At 41.7% G+C, this 12,168-nt stretch overlaps 1 protein-coding gene and 1 long non-coding RNA gene across 6 annotated transcripts; one reads left to right on the forward strand and one right to left on the reverse strand.

Moving 5' to 3' along the window:
• Positions 1-395: 395 nt before the first annotated feature.
• Positions 396-12,164, reverse strand: LOC131124827 (uncharacterized). 5 transcript variants are annotated; one of them, XM_078791619.1, is made up of 11 exons: positions 11,673-12,164; positions 10,503-11,332; positions 9,212-9,275; positions 6,281-6,433; positions 5,670-6,196; positions 5,037-5,585; positions 3,447-3,594; positions 3,024-3,240; positions 2,662-2,774; positions 2,389-2,579; positions 396-2,315 (listed from the first exon to the last, which is right to left on the reverse strand). In XM_078791619.1, exons 2-11 carry the CDS (start codon positions 11,296-11,298, stop codon positions 2,122-2,124), a joined length of 2,952 nt encoding a protein of 983 aa, XP_078647745.1. In that variant the 5' UTR covers positions 11,299-11,332; positions 11,673-12,164; the 3' UTR covers positions 396-2,121. The 5 variants fall into 5 exon arrangements, with proteins under 5 accessions (XP_078647745.1, XP_057921643.2, XP_057921642.2 ...); XM_058065660.2 differs by having other exon boundaries at positions 5,037-6,196; positions 10,503-11,135; positions 11,211-11,332; positions 11,673-12,163; XM_058065659.2 differs by having other exon boundaries at positions 2,389-2,516; positions 5,037-6,196.
• LOC131124831 (uncharacterized) lies at positions 2,003-11,557 on the forward strand. Its single transcript, XR_013627559.1, has 3 exons — positions 2,003-2,284; positions 2,398-2,522; positions 11,022-11,557. It is a non-coding gene; the product is annotated as an uncharacterized LOC131124831 (long non-coding RNA).
• Positions 12,165-12,168: the final 4 nt, after the last annotated feature.

Consider the following 12,168-nt stretch of genomic DNA (forward strand, 5'->3'; position numbering starts at 1 on the left):
CGTGACAGCCTGCACGCTTGGCTTCACTGTTTTCATTTTAAACGTATTTGATCGTTTACCTTCAAACAACAGTATACTGTATCAACCACTTTATTGGAGTTTCTTGCATCAACCGAGTATGATTGTGACGTTATAGATTAAATACCATCAATAAAAAAAAAAAAACCTTAATAATTCTGGGTTATACATTGTTAAACACTGATTAGACCAGGTCTTTAGACCTAGGCTTTAACATTTCGGGGGTGTCTGCGATTTAGGGCATAAATTTGAAATGGCCAAAATAAATGGGTTATTTTTCAAAGTCACACCAAATATGTTATTATTATTATTATATTATTAAATATTATTATTATTATTATATATATATAACATGGTTTTGTGAAAAAAGTGTTTTGAGTTCTTATTTTTTGCATGTTCGTCACACTTAATGTTTCAGATCATCAAATACATTTAAATATTAGTCAATGACAACACTGCAGTTTTTAAATGGAACCTTTTATTATTAAGGGAGAAAAAAATACAAACCTACAGTACATGGTCCTGTGTGAAAAAGTGATTGCCCACCTCAAATATATATCTTAAGTGAGATTAATTGAGATCCATTATTCTGTAAAAGGTTATAAAGCCATTTGGGATTCCAACAAACCACAGTAGACCGCCATGGTGAAAACACGGAACAGTGGTGAACCTTACCAGGAGTGGCCGGCCAAATTACCCAAAGAGTGTAGCAACGACTCAACCTCGAGGTCACAAAAGACCCCACAACAACATCCAAAAAACTGCAGGCCTCACTTGCCACACGTAAGGTCAATGTTCATGACTCCACCATAAGAAAGACATGGGGCAAAAACGACCTGCATGGAAGAGTTCCTAGACAAAAATCCCTGCTGAACAAAAAGAACTTTATAAGGCTCATCTCAATTTTGCCAGAAAACATCTTGATGATCCCAAAGACCTTTGGGAAAATACTCTGTGGCCTGACATTTTTTTTGGAAGGTTTATATCCCATTACATCTGGCGTAAAAGTAAAGCCGCATTTCATAAAAAGCATCAAAAAAATCATAGCAACAGTAAAATATGGTGGTGGTAGTGTGATGGTCTGAGGCTGGTTTGCAGCTTCAGGTCCTGAAAGACATGCCGTGTAACCATGAATCCTGCTGTCTACTGGCAAATCCTGAAGGAGAATTTCCGGCCATCTGTTTGTGACGTCACACTGAAACCAAAAGACACCACCAGCAAGTCCATCAATCCTATTGAGATGCTGCGGCATGACCTTAAAAGGACCCTTCATGCTGGAAAACTCTTCAATGGGGCTGAATTACACCAATTTTGCAAAGATCCGTAGGCCAGAATCCCTCCACAGCGCTGTCAGAGACTCATTGCAAGTTATCGCAAACGCTTGATTGCAGTTGTTGCTGCATGCTAAGGGTGACTCAAGCAGTTATTAGGTTTAGGGGGCAATCACTTTTTCGTACAGGGTTTGGATTATTTTTTCTCCCTTAATAATAACATTTCATTTGAACTCTACATGTGTTCAGTTGTATTGTCATTGACTAATATTTACATTTTTTATTTTACAAGGAAGCGATGATATGCAAAAATAATGCATTTTTAATGTTTTCCCGTGGTAATTGGGAATCTTTTAGGCTTTAGGGACAAAAGTAGTCCTGATCATGAAAAGATTACAAAAATAAACCTGCCACAGTTGAGTTACTGTATCTACTGTACAGCTATATCTATTTATATTGTGCTATTTGTTCCTGCAGGAATATGACAATTTGACTTTCTTGTCACATATGAAAATATATACTTATAAGTATCTCACAAGTGAATACACCTCTCACATTTCAGCAACCATTTTTATGATATCTTCTCAAGTAACCACAGAAATGAAACTTGTACTGTACTGTACTGTATTGTACTGTAACATTCTGAAGCAGAGCATACGTGATCCCTTGAGAAACTAATTTGGATAGTATTTTCTTTTCAGAAAATATACTGCAGCAAAACTGGTTGCTGAAATGTGAGGCACATGCAGTATACAGTGTATACAGTATTGTATATACAATATATAGTATTTACAGTATATCATCCATTCAAAGTGCTGCCTATTCTTCCCAGTCAACGTGAGCTGTGCCGGGCCGGCATGATCCGAACAGAGGCCACGCTTTCCCGTGTCATGAGCCGGGTGACTTGGTCCAAGCTGAGTCCCGCGACCACTTCCCCGTTCACCTGTAGGATTTCATCACCAACGCCCAGGAGACCCACATATGGAACTTCACCGGTACAATCACCCACTTTCTCTACATAAACACCTTGAAAAAAAAAAAGTCAGTCAGTAAAGGCAACATACAGTTTCGGAAGAAGAAGCTGAATGAGTACCTGTACCTGTATCAGGTCGACCTTTGCCCCTTGAGATGACAAAACCAAAAGGACCGTTTGGGGGTCTAATGAGCTCCAGGAGAAGGGAGCCATCAGGGAAAGCCTGTGAGACCCTCCCAGCTGGTCGCACCATCCTGGAGGCAAGTATGTCTTCAACACTCATGGCGCGGTGGACCTCAAGTTGGGGGCTATCAGGGCTACGGTATAGCACATTGTTCTATTATTTCTACACAGACTGGGTATTTTACTAGGAACACTGGTAGAATCCTATTTACTTACCTTGGTGCCAGGCCATAAGGAATCTGCACCTCACCCAGGATGGTTGTACGTTCTGTTCTCCTTTCCAAACTCTGCACAGAAGAGGCTTTACGCAGTTGGGCCAATGGCAGCGCCTAGTGGTAAAAGACAGTATTGCAGCAACAGATAAGCTGTCTGTATACACCTGAGGGGGAGTTCAAATGTAAGAGCTGTATTTAAAATTATGGTTAGCAGCCTGAAAAGGTCCAAATACTAAAACAACCCTCAATATGACACATTAATTAATTACATTAATACTTTTCTGACAGTGTTGTGATGCAGTGACTCCATTAAGTTGTAGTTATGCGGTTGTCAAACCATCAGCCACTCAAGATGTTGCTCACCGTATGCAGGGTCTGCAGCGAGGGTGTCCTCTGTATGCGAATGGTCGGCTGTGGTCTGCGTGTAGGGCTCGGGGAAGCAGTGTTGGGCCTGGCAGTTGGGATGCTGAGCTGTTCCATACTACTGGAGCGCCCCCCTTTTACAAGCCTGCCAACACTGTTTAGACCAATAGAGGAGAAGAAGCGACGAAGAAAAAGCTTTGGGCGCCCATCCATCTTTCTATAAAAGCACAGGTTAGAGTAAATCATTGTTAGTGCACCAACACTGCTTGAATTCATTCTGCAAGTGCATTTTAAATCCAGAAGAGGGCGTAGTTGCTTTGACAATGAGAAAATATTTCTCCATCCTGTTGACTGTAGGTCAGGGTTTTAATCCTCTCTGGAGTAGTTTTATTCTGACAAAATAGTGTTGCTATCCGGGATCACCTGGACCCGTCAGAGGTTTCTTCCCATACAGCCTCAGCTTTCAGATGCTCTGCTCTCAGAAGCTCAGCTCTGAGATCCTCAGCCCGAGACAATGCCAGGTTGCGAATAGCAGGATGGAACTCTGAAGCAAGGCCGGTGTCTGCACTCACTGGTGAAGCAATAGGAGACAGTCTTGCATTAAATACAATATAATGACCTAACACAACGTGCCCTTGAAAGTAGGTCCACTTTGTTAGCATTCTTTATCATAGTTGTCAAGTGATTGTCACTTTGATGGATTATTATCTGACACAAGATGTTTGAGATAGATTAAGGCAGATCTATATGTTCATTGTGTTCTGTTACGTTGACAGCATCTATTCTTTGACATTTGACATATGACAGTATCAGTGATGTGCAGTCAGGGCAGGTGAGGCAGAGCATCACACTGTCATTCATTCATTCATTCATTCATTCATTTTCTGTACCGCTTATCCCCCCGAGTGTCGCGGGGGGTGCTGGAGCCGATCCCAGCTGTCTTCAAGCAAGAGGCGGGGTACACCCTGGACTGGTCGCCAGCCAATCACAGGGCACATACAAACAACCATTCACACTCACATTCATACCTATAGACTATCGCCAATTAACCTAGCATGTTTTTGGGAGGAAACCGGAGTACCTGGAGAAAACCCATGCATGCACGGGGAGAACATGCAAACTCCACAGAGATAGCATTACACTTCATGCTGAAAAAAAACAACAAATAATAATGATAACATAAAACAAATATTTGTCCATTTAACTGTATACTTAATGTATTTTATGTATAAGTCGGATCGTTAACATTGTGAAGCTACGGCAAGCGTGCCTAACATTTATTATACACCAGCAGCCAACTGTAACATAAGTGCGACATCATTATTCTTGCTAAAGGGACAATAAACTCCATCAAAATATCATACAGGAGGCACTTGCAGTCCCGCTGCATCCTGAAGGGGTCAGATGTGCATGAGTTGGACTGTGCTTGTCACTGCCGTTCTTCCATAGAGGAAAAGCCAGACAGATATTATTGACTAATATTGACATAAAAATGAAGTAGCCTTTAACTATTTAGTGCTGAGAGGGGATTGTAAGGCATCTTTCTTTGATTACCCAATTAATCGATAACTGTTTTGGTAATCAATTAATTGTTTCTTGATTTACATTTGAAAATATCCTCAGATTTTAGCCTCTCAAATGCGAATATTATTTCCTTAGTTTGTGCCGCATACAAATGCAGCTTTCCAAATCATATTGTTGCCAGCATTTAATTTGATTTCTTGTTTGCGTATTAAGACTAACCTTGATAGTCTGAGAACTTATTGGTCATGATTTTTTTTAAATGAATATGGCACTTTATGTATCCATAATTCATAACGTACTCAGTACATGGCTAGCTTGAAGAGAAGAGCTGCTGCCGATATGGTATCGGGTTGGTAATGAAGTGCTGGACAATATTGGTAATAATGAATCAGACATTGGTAAGAATGAATCAAAAATCTTATAAACTGCTAAAATCTAAACTTTTCAGTCTAAAACTGCATACACAATTGTCTATTTGTATGCACTCACCTGCTCCGTCCAGCATCCCATCCCAGACATCAACACCTGGCTGAGCTGGGGAGTACCTCAGCGTGGAGGGTCTAATACAGGGCGCCGGGGTGCTTGTTGCAAGGGCCCCTTGTGTTAAAGACGTAGGCGACTCTCTTCTTGTCTCTGGTGAGTCCAACAGAGCTGAATGCTGAGGCCCCACTTCACCCCCCTGATTTGAGGTCATCAGAAACTGCACTGAAGATTGACCCGCAGCAGATCGGTTCCTTGAGCTTGACTTGAGAGCTGACTTTATAGGCAGGGTGGGCGTTTCTCTAAGTCCACAAGAGGCGCCCAGCAAGCGTGGTTGCCTAGTGACAGAGCTGTCTGGGGCGAAGGAAACAGCGCTGCTCAAGTTGACTCTATTCCTGGGATTGGAGTTCCGCCTCTGTGCCCATGACGGACCATATGGACCATGGCCACCGGTCTCCAGTCGACTTTCTCCTTTCCTGCTCCTTCTCCTCAGCTTCCCAAACCCTGACGATTTCCAACCTGTGCTGCTTTCTTTACTTTCCCCAAGAACATAGGCTCCTGCAAATGTGACAGTTAGAGGAGCTTTGGGACGGGTGCTTGCTTCTGGTTTGGTGGGCGGCACCCAGCAAGGAACCATTTTACCCCTTGTGTCTTTAAGGTTTCCAGTCTGCTGTGACTCAATCATCTGTGGATCTGGTAGTAAGGAGACTGGCTGAGGTTCCCTCACGACGGAGCCACACGTCTCACATTTCTTCACCAGCACAATGATTTCTTTAATGACTGTTGTGCTATCCACACCCACACCCATGTCTTGCTTCTGCAAAGGAAGCACAGAGACACTCCTGTGGTTCCGACTCCTCTCTGAACCACTACTGCTAGAATCTGTATTGCTGTCCCTGTTCTTGGATTTGGGCATGCCGGGTCTCCCGCGTTGTCTCACTCTGTCCAAGTAGCGCGACTCAGCTTCTTTCTCTGATTCATCCTCAAAGCGTACTCGTGTGGGTGAGCAGCCATACCGCCTGGATCGACCAGCCTGATCTGCTGGGGAAGTGTCTCTTAGGTCGGGGACAAGGAGCGGACCAGATGCACTTTGACATGGGAGATCTTCATTGACTTGAATGGATTTCTGCACTGATGCTGGATTGTGAGACTCCAATTGTTGCTTCTTACTGCAAGAAATATACCATTGACTTCATTACAATACATCATGCATCCAATCTGTGTGCGGTATCTAACATTGGTCCTGAACTTACACAGTGGAACTGTGATCAGAATGGGATCTTCTGCAGGGGCGGTCACCTCTAACGTGGTTGGAGCGAGCCTTGAGTCGCGCTCGCTCAAGGAGAAGCTTGGCTTGCTCGTGCCTTGGGCTCAAAGGAAGCTCATCGTTGATTATAAGAAGTGATCTGAGCCAATGGAAGACAAGGAAGGACAACAGGACGGGAGAGGTGAATGTATAGCTTTGTTTCCACTAGACAATAGTTCAGTTCACTTCGATATAGTTTGGTTTACTATAGTGTCCCAAAATAACCAACTATTTATTTAGTCCATGGGTCTCAAACTCAATTTACTTGGGGGCCACTGGAGCTTTGGTCTGGGTGAGACTGGGCCGCATCAGGTTTTCAAAAAATAAACCCAAAAAACACATTTATTAAAAACAGAAAAATGAATAAACTTTACTTTGGTTTCGATTTTCTACAAGAAAAGCTCTGATAAAACATTCCACTGTTCTCAAATATCTTATTTTTTTATTTTTCTACACAAAATAAGATGAAAAATAAATAAACAAATGAAGAAAATCATCAGTAATGAATAAATAAATATAATAACAATAAAACGGCAAATAATAAAAACTTAAGAAACCACATATAGTTGGTGGGTAGACAAATTATTTTTTCAGATTAAATTGAACAAAGCATTATTAGAGCCCTGTAGACATGACAAAACACGACTATAGTCACATTTATACTCTTTTTATTTACAACGTATTGCGCAACTGCAGGGTCTTGAGACACATGCTAACTCGCAAACTAGAGAGCTAGCGACCTAAACGGTAGCCTCCAAGTTATTTCCTTTAAACTTAAATAGCCAAAAACTTACCACTTCCACACGGATAGGGAGGATAACTATTAACAGTTATTTAACCTTTAACATGAACATTAATCAAACGTAATAATTTTTTCTATGTACATGATACCATACAGCATACATCAAACTAGCGCGGGCCGCACAAACATTAAACTTTCATATCAAGACGGGGGCCTCAAACTAGTGTCCTGCGGGCCACATTTGGCCCGCGGGCCGTGTGTTTGAGACCCCTGATTTAGTCTAACTATGTATGGGAGTCGGTGGTATGCTTTTGCACGGTGCAGCTTGGCACATTGCTGTCCTTTGGTTGGTCAACAGACGTGTGTCTTATTCTGTTATATAAGACAAAACAAACAAACCTGACACAGACTCCGTGTGGCGACAGAGAGAAATATGACAGAACCTGGTCTTGTGAATTTTGTAGGATTTTGTCTGGTAGGCATTGAATTTCAAAACATATCCCATTGGGTGGGGCTTAGAGAACATTGTTTTGTGGCAATGTAGAAATAGAATAGAGCTGTAAATGGACAGATCTATGTACAAACTATAACAGGCTGTGACTATAATACAGTGAGGATATACATATACATGATAGGATAAATGACTATAATATGGCTATTGCAGATTATACAGATTATAAACAGTATGGACTGTATGCACAGTATGGATGTGACAATATATAATAACAGTAATATGTACAGTATTGCAATGAAGTGACTATGATACAGTGTGGATATATACAGGGATATAAGTGACTAAAGTATGGCTATTGCAGACTATATAAATTATAAACAGTATGATCTATGAATGCAACAAGATATAACAGTAATATGTACAATGGTGCAATGACTATGACTATAAGGAGGGCATGACCCAGTGAATGCCTGACAGCAAATGAGAATTTTGAGAAAATTTTGACTTTAGAGTCTGTGGTCTTAAACAACCTATTTCAGTTTATCTTTTTTTTGTAATTACAAGTTCCAAATGTTTCTTTTTTTGCCTCACTCCCTTGTTTTTGCATATTGTAGCTTTACCAAATGTGCAAAATGCATAATATTTGTAGTGTTTGGTGACAGGGCTCACAATTTTACATATCTTGTTCATGACAGATTTCAGACTAAATTTGACCAATTCAATGTGGAAAGGCAAATTTGGCACAGATTGACTTAATGAAGCTTTCCTAAACTGTCTTATGCAATATGATAGATAGTCTGGGGCGTGGCAAGCAAAGCTATACGTCATCTATCCATCCCTCCTCCTTATGGCCCAGCGGCTAAGCTGCTCTGCATTGTGCTTCATCGTCTGTACTTTGTCTTTATCCTCTGGCCCAGCGATATAGATAGCCTGATACACTCGCCATGTGGATTATCCTTGTCATGGGTACACTGTCATTCATTCTCCCATGTGTATCAAGAGGAGAACATACTGTTTTTCACTAGATTAAAGTTTGTCGTGACCATGTTTTATCCCAACATTGTATGGTGAGCAGTCTGTTTATTGTAGCCCATCTGTTCCACACAACAAATCCTCATCATGATTCACTTCATATCCTCTGTAATATTGATGATGACTCCAAAAAATGTCACCTTAGCTGAGCGTGAAGTGGAAACTGCTTAATGATTCAAGTAGTATGCTAAACCGCCCTCCAAAACATCCTGTGTTATCCAATTTATCCTTAAAATTACCTTGAGTTCCTTCAAATGATGGATTCACTTTGTAATGTTCCACCCACATGATCAATGATTTACTGACCTGATTTCTCAACAATGTCATGATTTAGTTCAAGTGGATGGATTATTTACAGTGAAATATACCGACAAATAGCAAAGGGAGGAAGAAAATTGGGGGACAACTGCCACCCTTGCAATAAAAATGTCCCCATCACAGTGAATGGCTTTGTGCATGCAAGAGGGAAGCATTAAATATTAATATCAAGTGTGAATCATCCCCTGAAAAAAACCCCACCTCTGTCATCTTCCGCCGGTTCTTTGTCACACATCATACCATATTTAGAACAAAAGAGACAATAATAAAATCTGACGTGTGTCATGCGAAGAAGATATAAATATGCCACAAAAGAAGCTACTGAAGCTTACCTCAAATGGGGCTCAAGTTCCTGAAGAATGACTGATTCCTCCAGTCCCTCGTGGGCTTCCTGATCTGGCACAAACATACAAAGTGTCTTCTTTGCAGAATTAATCACAAAATCACATTAAAAAAGTTTTTATAGTAAAACTTATTTGAATAATGATAGTAATTTATTATATATGATAAGGAAGTTTAGCTGAACACCCACCCATCATTTAGTCAATCTTCAATTTTTGATTAATGATGCAATTTGTTGCCTTTTAGTCAAGACATACGCTGCTGATTGCAGAAACTTCTATCAGTCACAATGTGGTCAGACTCCACCACAGTCCTTTTGCCTATTTTTCTGTATGACTGTATTATATATCCCTAAAATAGCACTGGACAAAAAAAGTGCCTTCTGTTGTCATTCAGTGTGCAGAGATAGAGTTGTATAAAAACATGGCCACCTCCCCCCACAGCTCCAGCTGCTAATAATAGCAACATGCACATCTGCACAGCTGACATCTGTTTAACAGGGAATGGACAAGGTTACACATTGCACTTGTTTATGCAACAACTTCTACTGGAACTTCAATTGCAACCAAATATAAATATTACAAATCACAATACAAAGCACATTTTGTTCTCATTTTCATTGATTTACTGATACATACTGTCCCGAGCTTCTGGAAGGCCTCTTTGGTGGCATCATATGCACCTTAAAATGAAACCATATCATGATCATGTTATGGCCTCTTAATGGGCTGATGTCACTTTATTTATCAGAACTAGCTGTGCACACTTCAGCAGGAGTCCCGAGGTCCAGGGCGCTCTAGTAGAGTGTCCTAGGTCTAGGTCTAGGCTTGCTAAAGCTCGACAAGACACAGGACTGACATTCAACATCCATTCATGTATTAAGATATTACACTAATTTGCTTTGTCACTTCCGACATGCTAAAAGTGGAGGTTATGTTTAGATAGCTTCACATAAAATGGATTTATATTGGATTTCTTTTAGCATCTGTAATGTACAAAATGTATCCAAGTGGCGCCATGCATCCTTCATTATTTATGTATACAGCTACCAGTGGAAAATGGAACCACGCGCCTTTTTTTCCTCTTCATACTATATTAGCGTGTCAGTCTCATAGAAAGGAGATTAAAGGTTCGAATATCCAGTTGAGCATCTCATGGGTTTTTCCTCCCACATTCCAAAAACATGTTTCCTAGGTTGTTAAGTCAGCTGTGAAGTACCCCCCCCAACTCCCATGCCTGACCTACTTTCATTGTGTTTATGCAGTTTATCTGCAGACTTACCTTCATCATCCACGTTGGTTGTAGCCTTGGCAGCCTCACCACAGCTTTGCTTTCCGCCTTCCTCTTCTACTTCTCTGGCATTTTGCTGTCTTTCCTGAAATCTGGCGTGAGCTCCTTGCCACACTTTCAGTTTCTCCTCAGCTGTGAGACCCCTGCCTTGTAAAGAAGCACCATCTGAGGCACCCAATCCATCATACCTCTCCACCCTGTATGGGTACCGAAACTCAGAGGATGCTTTGGTGTCATCTGCTGTGTTCCCTAAAGCTGTTTTAGACTCCCCCTGAGGGTCTGCGAGCGAGGCTGTCTGAGTGTAGTCCTTGCATGGTAGAGTGGAAGGGATGTTATGGGGGTCCACGCCATTTAGGCGCAGTGTCTCTGGGCGAGCCACCCTCCAGAAGCCCTTTGGGGGTGCCCAGCGTCTTGTTGTTGTTGTTGGGGGAGATGTTGGAGCAGGTGAGGATGTACTCTTACTACTGCCAGGTACACTCTCACATGTTTCACTCTTCTCTTCTTCTACAGCTTGGGTCTGGAACACAAACTCCACCTGTGCATCCGCTGGGGGGCTGTGGATCTCCAACCTGACTTGCACCTCTACTTCCTCTTCCCCCTCGCCATCACTGCTGCTCAAAGGGCCTGATTGACAGGAAGGCAGAGATGTGTGATGTTTTCCAATGGGGCTCAGCCTGAAGGGAACATCCTGCTCCTTACCGCTTTGGTTTGGAGGAGGAATCGTTGCTCCTGGAGTGTCGATAGAGGTTTCTGTTTTAATTTCCTCCTCCACCCTCTCTTCCTCCATTGGTTGCTCATAGATAAAAATGCCAGTTCATATCCTGTACAGAGGGAAACCAAAATATGAGCATTCAATGATTTGACTTGTGTGATATGCACATTGTAGAGGTATGTACTGTGGATTCGGTCACGTTGCTTCATCCCTTGATTACTTTGCAGTGCGTAGGATAATCCTTTAGAATGAGAATAAGCAACTGCTGCCTGCAACTGAGCCCCTTAACATGTACTGTATATTCCAATATATATTAAAATGATCCATAAAGGAGGGTGAGAATGGATTCATTTCTTTAATTAGGTGCACAATATTTGGTGAGAAGCCACAGTGGGAAGAAAGTAGGTATAAAAAGAGGCGCGTTAGTGTTTAAACAACGAGAAAGTTACCGTAAATTTCTTCGCGAGTCGCTCTACAGTCTCAACAAAATGATGGAGCAACTTTCCTCCGTGGATCCCTCAAATGTTTCCGCGGATCCTGACGTGTATCCACTTTAGTCGTCCATGCACAGCCGACCGAACCAGGTCGGTCCCTCTAGTCCGGTAATCCCCTCAGAAATCAGTGGGATTAGACTATAAAAATGGAATACAAAAAAATTTGTCGTCCTTGCGTTGCGCACTAGTCGCTTCGGAGTGGAGCGCTCTGTTGCGTAACACGATGCACGCACTGATATGTCAATCACAAACAGGGGTTCGTGGGTGCGGTTAAATGATGTAGAAAGCAATAAATCATATTTGGAAAAACAGTTCTTCTTCTGCAAGCCTGCTCCTCTTTTTATCTCATAATATTAAACGATCAGTGCACGCATGAAAACATGCGTCAATACACGCAATAAATTGCAGTAATTGTTACAATCTCCAGACATGATCATCAGCCATGTTTTTG

Source organism: Doryrhamphus excisus, linkage group LG6 (assembly GCF_037039965.1).
Source record: "Doryrhamphus excisus strain RoL-2023G ecotype Guam linkage group LG6, RoL_Dexc_Guam_v1.1, whole genome shotgun sequence".
NCBI classification, from domain to species: domain Eukaryota; kingdom Metazoa; phylum Chordata; class Actinopteri; order Syngnathiformes; family Syngnathidae; genus Doryrhamphus; species Doryrhamphus excisus.